The following is a 12,286-nucleotide window of genomic DNA, read 5'->3' on the forward strand; positions in this document are numbered from 1 at the left end:
CATATTTCTAAATGCTGTTGATAGCCGCCCAGGCAAGATGGCCGCCCCCCAAAATCATGTACATAAAATATAATAAAAAAAGATCTGCAATCAGAAAACAAAAACAGATCAGAAAAAAAAATATGTTTATCTACCTGGTTCTACTTAGAAAGAAAATTATAAATGAAACTTTAAGTTTGTGTTTTACCCACAAGGCTATAACAATATATACTTTACTACATAACTTACCTTTTCTCTCATTTTTTCCACCTTTGCCTTCAGACATGGCACTACATTATTTGGGGGGAGACCTTTTTCAAGCTGGTTTACAAATTTGGCATATTTAAGAACTAGGGAATTCAGTTGTTCTGGATCCAATATTTCAAATTTTGACTGTAAAATACATAAAGCCAAAAAGCATTATTCTAGTTTACCGGCCCTTGTATTCATTTACAAAAGTGTAGTGTAGATTAAACAGGTTGTTCACTACTTTAGCAGGGATGACCTATCCTTAGGATAGGTCATCAATGTCTGATCAATCAGGGTCCGACACCCGGCAGCCCCGCCAATCAGTTGTTCTCAGTGTCGGCAGCCGCCAGATGGAAATGATCACTTGTGAAGCTGTCTGTCTTCTGATAGTGGCCTCGGCTGGGTATTACACATCCGCCTTTTATTGATTTGAATAGGAGGTGGATGTGCAATACCGAGCCACAGCCACTATCAGAAGATGGCTAGCTTAGCAAGTGAGCATTCCCAGTTTGAGGCCGCTACCACGGACACCGAGAACAGCTGATGGGTTTGGGTGCTGGGTGTCGGACACCAACCGATCAGACACTGATGACCTATCCTAAGGATAGGTCATCCCTGCTAAAGTAGTGTAAACCTCTTTAATGTCTTACCCGCATCCATTCAGCTTGCAGCATATCCCATTCTGCCATTGAGTCCCATAGCAGGTCATCCCTGCTAAAGTAGTGTAAACCTCTTTAATGTCTTACCCGCATCCATTCAGCTTGCAGCATATCCCATTCTGCCATTGAGTCCCATAAAAGATGCTTTAGCTTCAGTTCTGCACTTACTTCTTCCAGCTCATCAAACTTTGTCACTTCAACCTGTAAAAATTTAGGACACGTCCGCTTACTTTTGCCAATGATTCTTCAAGTTAGGAGAAATGCTAAAAATATCATATTATTCTCTACTATACTATTTTCAACAAAATTGCTATAATAACTTTGCTCGGATATTTAAGGAGAAGTCCATAGAAAAAATGGTAACCTAATTTAGTTCGCATCTTTACATCTTACACACCATCCCAATCTTTGGGGAATTGGGGACATGGTATGAAAACATTCAAAGTGATAATCCCTTCTACTGTAAATCAAATGAAGGTGGACTTAATCAGTAATTAGCATGAAAGTGAAAGAAAAAAGGTAGTTAAAGGGGTTGTCCACTAATAGAACAACCCCTTCTTGATCTAAATGTTTGGCGCCAATAAAATAAAAATCTTATACTCACCTCCCGTTCCAGCGGTGTCAACACTCACATTCCCGGGACTCTCGTGCGGTTGTTATAACATGTGAGACCGGCACCCAGTTAGATCTGGCGTCACTGTCCCCGCCTTCAGACGTATAAGTAATCAAGAAGAAGTGAGAGAGCAGCCGCAGCCCTGACTTCCTCTTAATGTTCAATATGTCCGAAGGCGAGGACAATGATGCCAGATCTGACTGGGTGCCGGGCTCACATGTTATAACAACCGCACGAGAGTCCCAGGAACGCGAGTGCCGACACCGCTGGAACGGCCCCGGCATGGGAGGTGAGTATAGGCTTTTTTATGTTATCGGGGCCAAGCTTTGGGTATGAGAAGGGGTTGTCCTAGTAGTGGACAACTTCTTTAACTGGACAGGTCCATGGGTTTAATAATCATAATAATACTGTAGATAAAATAGTGAATCGTTGGGTTGCCCTTTATTTCTTAAACAATTATTTGGTCCCACTGGTAGCTAATGTTTTGCAATTCTGACAAAATTTACAACATAATCACAGGATACTAAGCACCAAATGAACAGAAGACAGTCATTTCTATTGCTTTACCTTGAAATTTTTCTGATATGTTTTGTACTGGAATGCACGTTTTTGTAACTCATCTATGATGATCTGCAAGTCAGCCAGGATTTGTCTAACTTTAGTCTGATCAGCACCGATATCCAAAATTTGTGGATCCTGCAAAACAATTCAAACCTGTGTTACAAATTCACCCTTCACTAATACATGTACATTCTCCAATATTAGAAATAAAAAAATCTGTAATCACCGTTGTCATTGATCAGATAAATGGTTCTTTATGTTTTTTACTATAATCTAAGTCAGCAAAGAAATATTGTTGTATCATCATTCCTTAATGACAAACATATGTGCTTGAGATACACATACGGAGAGATGGACAAGGATCATGTCACTGGTAAACACACAAATATATCATAAACTGAATAGTCATTTTACTTGGGCCTATGAGTATCAAACGATTAAGAGAGTTTTATTCCCTTTACCCCATGGAGAATTTTTGTGTGATGTTTCAGTGTTTCTTCCTTGCAACATATTTCAATTTCTCACACAGCTCCTTGATTAGATTTGGAGTTTGATTATGTAAAGGGAACCTGTCATTAGATTCATGCTGCCCGAACCACATGGCGCATGAATCAGAGCCTGGTTGCATGATTGCAGTCATGCATGTTTTTCTTGGAAAGTTCCAGAATTTCAGAGAAAACTGTTTAAAGAGACACTGGGGACTATAGAGAGAGACGAGACTAGTCCAGCGCCACCTCGAGACACTACTCTAGTTGATTGATAGGTCTCTCCTGATATACGTACAAACAAAACATACCTTGCTGTAATTGTGCAGCCAGTCTCTGACTCATGCTGCCCATGGTTAAGTGAGCATGAATCAAATAACCGGTTACTTTTAAACCCTTCGTGACCTTTGACGTAAAGGTACGTCAAAGTCATTACTGTGCCTTTGATTTGGGCTCCGACGCAGAGCCTGCATCTTTCCCCGCACATGTGTCTCTCAGCTGTGGGTGGATTCGAGATCCAGCCGCAGCTGTTAACCAGTTAAATGCTGCTGTCAATCACTGAAAGCTGATTTAACATACACCAGGTGCAAGTGCATCACAAGTTCCCCCCATCAGTGCGCTTGTCACATGACCGGGGGCGCTGATGGGCTGTCATGACAGCCGGGGGTCAGCAGAAGACCCCCATGCCTGTCACTGTGAATCTCCTATGAACGCTGGCGCGTGGCCGGCGTTCATAGGAGATAGTGATTTTTGCTACACAAAGCAGGGCTGAAACCTTGCACAGGTGATTGATCGAATGATCGCAGCTTCAAGTCTCCTAAGGGGACTATAGAAGCCAGTAAAAAGTTAAAAAAAAAAAAAGTTTTAAAAAGTATTTAAAAATACATTAAACACAAAAGTTCAAATCACCCCCCTTTTGCCCCATTGAAAATAAAACAATTAAAAATACATATATTTGGTATTGCTGCAGAAATGTTCAATCTATCAAAATGCAGAGTAAATTAATCAGATCAGTAAATGGTTTAATGAGAAAAAATTGAAACGCCAGAATTATGCTTTTTCGGCTGCCGCAACATTGCAATAAAGTGCAATAATGGGCGATCAAAACATCGTATCTACCCCAAAAGGGTATCAATAAAAACTCGAGGAGCAAAAAAATAAGCCATTATCCAGCCCCAGTTTTCGAAAAATGGAGACGCTATAGGTCTATTAAATAGCGACATAAGTAAAAAAAAAATTCTTTCAAATTTCGGACTTTTTTTCACTGCTTAAATAAAAAAGAACCTATACATGTTTGATATTTACGTACTCCTACTGACCTGGAGAATCATAATGGCATGTCAGTTTTAGCATTTAGTGAACATGGTAAATAAAAAAAAACAAAAAACAATTGTGTAATTGCACTTTCTTTTGCAATTTCACCACACTTGGATTTTTTTACCCATTTCCCAGTACACTATATGGTAAAATCAATGTAGTCATTCAAAAGTACAACTCGTCCCATAAAAAACAAACCCTCACATGGCCATATTGACCAAAAAAATAAAAACGTTATAGCTCTGGGAGAAAGCGGAGCAAAAAAAACGAAAGCGCAAAAATGGAAAATCGCAAGGTCATGAAAGGGCTAAAATCCTTTTTTTTCATTAATTTTCATTAATTGATGGATTTACCGGTACGTTAATATTATATAGTAAGGTCATTTTAGGTTTGCTTAAGCAGGTGCAGTAAAGCATCCCCTCTCAATAACATTTCCCTAATTCATACTTTACAGCTGGTATCAGGATTGGTTAAAGTGGTCATATCTGATTGTTTAAATAGGTTCGTGGGCAAACTTTAGTACTATGTTTCGACAGTGGAATCAGTATTGAATGATAAGAGTTAACGGTGGGGGTCGTGATGAAATTCTGGAGTTCTTTTTTTAGCATTTAGCATCTCACTCTCAGGCTGAACCTGCTTAGACAACCCAGCCTGGGCGAGGTTCTTGGTTATTTGGAATCATCCCCACTTATAGATGATCTTCTGGATAACATACAGTTTGAACATAAATAGGCGCAGTTCTGTAATGCTTGGTGTGACGATACAGCGTAAAATCTTAATTAGCCAGACAATTAAATTTGTTAATCCAAGAGAAATACACTATTGTGTTTAAATTGACTTGTATATGTTTGTGTATTTCTGAAGGTCAGACCAGTATTGGTGTAACACTGAATGCTGAATTCTATTCCTTTGGAAACAATCATGTTTACTATGCTAATGACAAATTGTACTAAGTGAGATGAAGGTCTATTTTCAATAGCCCCTGTGAAACCATCTATGTAAATAGATTATCTAAAACAATGATAGCTGAGCCATGTGAGGCTGCCCTCCAAAACCCCTTTGACCTGTGTATGTGTATTTAAAAAGGAGATGTGCTTCTGTAGGTGGCAGGCTTGAGTCAAGCAGAGTCAGAAGGACTTTGGAAGGAGAATGGGAGACATCCTTCAGGAAAGTAGATGGATTGCATGGCATCTAAAGAGACACAGATTTGTATTCTACATGATTCTAGTCTAAGGGTACCGGCCCTGACTGGAAAGATTCGGATCTGCTCCATTAACCATCAGAGAGACATGGATACATTTTAGGGAGTTCATGAGAGGACAAAGAAGTCACCTGGCCCCATGGATATGTTATTTTGGGGTTGCTTGGAGGGACCCACCGGTCACCTAGAACCCATGGAGACATATGGAGCTGCCAGGAGGGACCCACCGGTCGCTTGGCCCCATGGAAACACTTGGAGAGGCCAGATTTGGAACCTTGGGTCTCCTGGCCTTGTACCTCGATGGACTGCTAGCTTCCTAAGCTTGCCGCTACCTCCTCACTGTGGGGGCCCCCCAGAAGCAGGGGGACACTGGTTGAGGTAGTCAGCCCTGTAAGTCTCCAAAGTCACGGCTGTTCGTTCCCAGGCGGGCGGAGAAGTAAGGGTGAGACTGTGTAATTTTGTACCATCTTGGGCATTTGCTGGGACTGTTCTATATGTTTATTTATTTGTGGTTCAATAAAGTATTGCCACGCTGTTTTACTCTCACCCTGTGTTGTCTGAGTAGATGTACGCCCATGGAAGACCCCGGGTCTTCAAACTTGGTTTTGGCCAGCAGAATCTTGCAGATGAAGCATATGTGCAGACAGGAAAGGCAGCCAATCTTCAGCCACTACATGTAGCTTGACAATAAATGTTTTTCCAGAGAATGAAAGCTAATTTGTTATATTCTGAAAACCTCTGAACACAACAACAGTATTTTACATTTTTGTAAAATAAACTTCAAAACAATAAAAATATTTTAACAGTCAAATGTATCAGATTTGGATTCAATTGCCTTTAAAAATGATGAAAAATGATTTGTATATCTGCCCAGTCTGTAAACTATACCTGAGATTGCTGTTTGACACCCTTCACTTCCGTGTTCAGCTCTGCAATGTCTTTGTCCAAGGATCGACAGAATTTCTCTATGCTGCCATCTCTCTCACCTACAGACTTGTCAATAGCATTTCGAACAGCCAATATTGAAGGCTTCAGAGTAGCAAATACTGCAAAATCCTCGGGAGGTGTAGGAACGGTATAGCTGTCAATTAGCTGATACATCTGTGCAATCACATTGGACTCTTCTTCAAGAACGTCAATCTAAAAGTGAATAGTAAATCAGTTGTGGAATTTTTAATCTATGAGAAATACGGAGCTTATTTTACATAAATACTGAAGAACTGGATCAATAGTTTATAATTCTGCATTGTTTTTACCAATTTCAGTGCTTTATTATTTTGCTTTTTACAAGTCTGATGGCATTCTGGGTCTCATCAAGATCATCAGTAAATTCTCAGGAATAGTACCATGAACTTAGCAATTAGGCCGGGGTCCCACTAGCGTATGGCATCCAATGCATGAGCATCGGATGCGATATGCTAATGGCACTCGGTTCTTGCTCTGCTGCGAGCGGGAGCCGAGTGTCAGTGCTCTGTGTTCCGATACTCATGCACAGAGAGGATCGCAGCACAGCAGCGGAGGGGACGGAGAAATCAATTCCTCCATCTGCTCTGTTGCTGGCATCGGCGGGAATCGCACTACACTCGGGTGATATCCGAGAGCAGTGCGATGTTTCACACGCACCCATAGGCTTATATGGGTGCGTGCAATCCGAATCCAGCATGCAATTGCAAAAGTGAACAGAACCTGTCACCCATCTTTTCAGAGAAAACCGTCCATCAGATGAAACACCAACACGTTTCAGGTGCTTATGACGAAAGGTTTCGCATGCACCAGAAATCCTTTGATATCTCCACTGATGGATGGTTTTTGAATGCAACAATGTTTTATAACTTTCCAATCAGAGTTGAAGGTTTTATATCCAATGAGTGGGAACTTTTCTTTGAAAATGATGGCTAATTTTGTGCTTGTCAGTGAAAGAAACAGGCTGTTACGGTGAGCTGGCTTTGTTATAACCACAATGTGTGAACACAGTCTAAATGGAAAGTGAATAGGATCTTCACATTACCCAATGGGTTTGTTAAGCACCACATTTTGGACTAAAATAGGCACTTCTTAAAAGGTCAAAATGCATAGTAATATGAATACAATTTCTTCACAATCAAACCCTGAATGAAGAAGAATTTCCATTGGTTTCTATTAGTTAATAAGCACTTCATTTTCTTCATCAATGCAATCATGTTGAATCAACTCAACTATATAGAAATATAAGATATGTGGCCAATGAGCTCTTTTAGACCCGAGTGAGTATACACAATATATTGCCTTGTATTGCTATATGATTAAGCTACCTTATAGCAATGCAGGATAATAATATCCAATATTTACATGACCAAATAAACATTAGACTAGATATACGACCCTGTTTCCAAGGGCTGCATACACCTTTGAATGAGTCGGGCTTTTAAGCATAGTGTGTATTTATTTCTTTTTACCATTTGTACGTCAAGATTTCCTTATTACAAAATGACGTTCATAACTTACCCGTTCTTGAATCTCATCCAAGAATATTAAAGTGTTTACATAGTCCAAGGTTGTGGTGGGATAAAATTCAAGCTTAAACTGAGCATCTTGAGCCTCAGCTATGATAGCATCCATCTTTTTCTTAGCAAGAATTGGTAGAATTTCATTTATTGCCTAGAAAGGAGAGAATAATTTATCATGAAATCCCATATGTCTCTAAAATTAGGAAAAAGGTTTAGGATAGCAGTAAGAGATGAGTACATTGATATGAGGCAAATGACTCTTAAAACAACAAAAAACACACATTCATGAGTATTCAAATGTTTTGCAAGATGATTCTCGACAATCCAGCATCATGGCAGCTGACTGAACTACAGAGGGCCAATAAGTGGTTTAAAAAATATCTTATGTACTCATCTTTCCTCGGTCCTTTCTGTACTTGTCCTGATGCTGCCTGTCTTCCAGATAACTCTTCTATTTTCCCTCCAGTTGGATTTTCCATCCACTAGGCCCCACACTGTCACATGGGATGCAATATGTGTCCATGATGTGTATTTGCACTCAATGTGACTATAAGTGGTGAGAATCACATCAATGATGCGCAATGCGCTCCATATGACAATATGGAGCCTAATAAATGGATAACCTGGCTGAGAGGAAGACAGCAGATAGACGACAACAGATAGAAGAGAAAATCAGAGGATTGGTGGAACAGCTACAGGAACCACAGAAGAGAAGTTGGCCAATTCAATTTGCATCTAATGTATTTGATACAAATCAAATCTACTGTATGCATTGAGCAAATCGGCCCAAATCAAATTTTGTAAAATTCTCTCAACTCTAAATCACTATATCCTAACAGGCTAAATGCAATATTCTAGTATGTTCACGCATGACAGAAATTCCTGTGTCTCCTCCATTGGTTTAAAGGGGTATTCTCATGTCATTAAATTGCTTTAGTTAATTACTTGTTTTTTCTATTTGTTTTCATGCTACTGCTGTGAGAGCTTTTATCTTACACAATGTACAGCTTATTTTGAAGAAGCTCAGCCACCAGACCCTGACTGAGTGTGCATAGTAGGTACATTACAGGAGAGTTAATTCCTAAGATCTCAGTCAGGTCTCTCCAGCCCATTTATTGCTATGCAGCAGTTAGCTGCTCACCGCCTTCACAGTTCCTGTTGCTCAGCTCCTGACAAAGGTGCTCTTATCAGTCTTGTAGAATCACAATCCTCAATGCACCCATAGTCAGCAGTTTCCAGAGAAGTTCTCCTTATCATGGCTCTCACTTTCTTGAATTTTGCGCTTATTCAAATGTACTGTTATCTTTATGTGTAAATATAGTGATAACAGTGAAGGCTTCAGAGCAAACACTGACAGATTGTTAATGGGTTGTAGCAAGATGGAGCTCCTGACCAGAATCTCACTCAAGGAGGAGAACCTTCTTCTCTACCAACAAGGAAGTAAGAAGACTGCATAGCTCTGAGCTGCTCAAGAGAAAACTTGAGAATACCCCTTTAAATGAGGTTTGCCTAAATTAATTCGCATGATGCAGAAATAAACCCATTCAGATCTATGGAACAGATTTTCAGTTGCAGGAAATCTCTGGAACAAGTCTGCTGTATATGGATATACCCTAACTGTATTAAAGGGAATCTGTCAGGTAATTTTGCCTACCCTACTAATAGTATCCTGAAATAGGACTTGAGCAGCCCTTTCAGGATATGTAACTTTTATTCATGTACGTTGCCCCGTGGTGTTGCTGTAAGCCCCTGAAAGATTACATCATATGTCGTGAAGAAGTTAATACACAAAACAATCAATGATACAAGCCATACTCTGCACTGGTGAAAACAACTGTTCAGCTTGTAGAAAAGTTCTGTGTCCCTAATTTGTTTAAATATATGAAATAAATTGTTCATAATGTGCACAATAATTGCTATAGTTCAAATTGCCTTTTCATGGATGAAACAATTTTGGGAATCAATTATAGCCAATCAGCAGTGGAAGAAAATAGTAATTAGCAAAGGATCTTCAAAGTGGTTTTCCAGGTTTATACAACTATTTTCAGGAAGCAAATACAAAAAATAAGCAATCTCTACACACTTTACAAATTCAATTATAGTCTAGTCAACCCCCATCTATCACTCAATGGATCACTGGCCCCTTTCTTATAAATGTTGTTGCTTTTTGTAGTCTACAGGAAAGACACATTACATTATCATGATGGGCGATCATATCCAACTGAGGTGACATCACTAAGGATGATGTTAGAGCCAGAGTCGGACATACCATTGGTGCAACCACACAGGAGCCCAAGAGGTAAAGGGGCTACTTCTACCTCCAAAACTGCAAGCAGATTCTGTCTCACCTATATAAAAAGATGCATTATGGACTGCAAAGGGTCCATATACTGTTCTCGCCCAGGGGCCAAATTCTGTCTGTGTCCGAGCAGTGAGCTGTCCCTACAATGATCACATGCTATTTCAATGTGTGGAAGACACATTCTTACACCAATAAAAGTAACAAAGGAGCAGCCTGGAACCAGGAGTAGATATATTGACTTACTATATTTGAATTTAACAGTACAGTTGTATATGCCTGGAAAAATGTCATAATTATTAGGAACAAATCTAGAATTCACGAGTTGTAAAGATTTAATCTTTTTGCAGTTACGGAGACTTACAAGTGCAGCCAATTTCAACAAAAAAGCTATGGTTCAAAAAACATGTCACTTTCTTAACAGTGTGTGTGAATGAGTTTAAAGGGGCATTCCCATCTCCAAGATCCTATCCCAATATTTAGTAGGTATAATAATGATAATATTAGCAAATACCTCCAATTAGAAATGTAGTCTAGTTCTTCTGATTAGCTATGTCTCTTTTCCCATGTGCAGGGCATTACAGTAGCTTAGGTATCCATGGTTATGATCACTAACAGCTAGCTAACTGTCACTATATGAGTGGTCGAACCATGGATACCTAAGGTCCTGCAATGCCCTGCACATGAGGAAAGAGACATAGCGAATCAGAAAAAAGATACTACATTTCTAATTGGAGGTATTTGCTAATATCATTATTATTACACCTACTACACATTGGGATAGGATATTGGAGATGGAAATACCTCTTTAACAATTTGAAACTAAAGGCCCCTATATACATTATACTAATGTCGGCCGCACCAGCCGATATCAAGGGGTTTGGCCAATAGTCTAATGTGTATGGGGGCAATTGATAGATGATTTGTGGAGGAGTTAAGAATTGGGCATGTCTGATTTCAGACTGTCGATCCTTTGTGCTCCATGAGATAAGCCACCATCAGAGATGTGTAGGGCTATTCTCTCATGGAGAACACATGAGAGCTCACAGACTGGGGGCTGCTGTATATGGGAGAGTCAGGCGAAATAGCTGCCGGACAAACTATTGGCCACACAATGGTTATCTGAAGTTTATGGAGGGGCATAAGACAGACATAGAGGAAGATTTTCTAATCCTAATATTTAGACAGTATATATACACACCACCAGGCAGCCTAAATATGCATCAAATTATGATAAATTTGGTGCATATTTCTAGCTATAGCAGACATTTTTTTTCTAACATTATACCACATTTTGATTGGCTTACTTTGCGCTAATATTTTGCATATATTTCCCCAAGCATTCCTCAGCTTAATATGATACTTACTTCTAAGCATCTTTTTGGTGAAGGTATTAATTTCTGTTTTAATATTTTGGAATCTATTACCAGTAATCCTAGATTTTTGTTCTGTATGATTGCCATAGCGTCCTTGTGTTCTTTGTGGTATTTTTGTAACTGTTCAGCAAAGAAATCAACCCCTAATGGAAATAAGATCAACATTTGTAAAGAAAAACAAGAACAACAATGAGGCATAGTGCAGATTTCATACTAAATAATGAATAAATAGTTAACCAAGTAAGCTTGAAGAGCTTTGACATGGAGAAAAATAATTTTAGATATGTTAGTGGTTACCTTTTGCTAATAAAACTGCACTACGTTTCATTTAGGTTCTTCCTTCATTTTCAGATCCCTGATATGAAGTTTGCAGTCAAATACAAGTTTCAGATTTTTCTCTAGTGTGAGAGTGTCTCCAGGATAGATGTAAGATAATTATGTACCCAAAGTGCTGTTGTCTTCATTGTAAGTGCATATATCATCATTATTTCTATACTACACTTATTTTCTCTTTGTGAGCTTTCCTGCTTATCTACAGCCTGTTTTCTCTGCCCTCCCTGAGACTCGACATGCTTTTTTATCTGTCTCTTCCTCCCCCCACCTCCATGCTGCTATTTCTAACAGAAAAAAGAAGGCATAGAGAACATTTTTAAAGAGCACCTGTCAGCAGGATTAATCAGTGTAATGTGACCCACCTGACAGTGTATGTGGTTTACTAAGCACACCTCTGAATGGCTTAAGAAAAACAAAATTAAGACTTTGGAATGGCCTAGTCAAACTCCTGACCTTAATCTGATTGAGATGCTGTGGCATGACCTTTAAAAAGGCGGTTCATACTTGGAAACCCTCCAAAGTGGCTGAATTACAACAATGTTGCAACGATGAGTGGGCCGAAATTCCTCCAGAGCGTTGTAAAAGACTCATTGCCAGTTATCGCAAACGCTTGATTGCAGTTATTGCTGCTAAGGGTGGCCCAACCAGTTATTAGGTTTAGGGGGCAATCACTTTCTCACACAGGGCACTGTAGGTTTGGATTTCTTTTTCCCTTAATAATAAAGACC

The 12,286-nt window shown here is 39.4% G+C and overlaps 1 protein-coding gene across 1 annotated transcript in view; it reads right to left on the reverse strand.

The window, feature by feature from the left end:
• Positions 1-12,286, reverse strand: part of DNAH6 (dynein axonemal heavy chain 6) — a 493,878-nt gene that overhangs the window by 413,383 nt on the left and 68,209 nt on the right. Inside the window, exons 13-18 of the mRNA XM_073637077.1 lie at positions 11,217-11,368; positions 7,549-7,701; positions 5,953-6,204; positions 2,068-2,196; positions 975-1,088; positions 229-372 (exon numbers count right to left, since the gene is read on the reverse strand). Of these exons, the coding sequence (XP_073493178.1) occupies positions 229-372; positions 975-1,088; positions 2,068-2,196; positions 5,953-6,204; positions 7,549-7,701; positions 11,217-11,368 (944 nt within the window). The remainder of the gene's footprint in view (positions 1-228; positions 373-974; positions 1,089-2,067; positions 2,197-5,952; positions 6,205-7,548; positions 7,702-11,216; positions 11,369-12,286) is intronic.

Source organism: Phyllobates terribilis, unplaced genomic scaffold, assembly GCF_046119375.1.
Source record: "Phyllobates terribilis strain yellow unplaced genomic scaffold, ASM4611937v1 Scaffold_1__5_contigs__length_1240528914, whole genome shotgun sequence".
NCBI lineage: Eukaryota > Metazoa > Chordata > Amphibia > Anura > Dendrobatidae > Phyllobates > Phyllobates terribilis.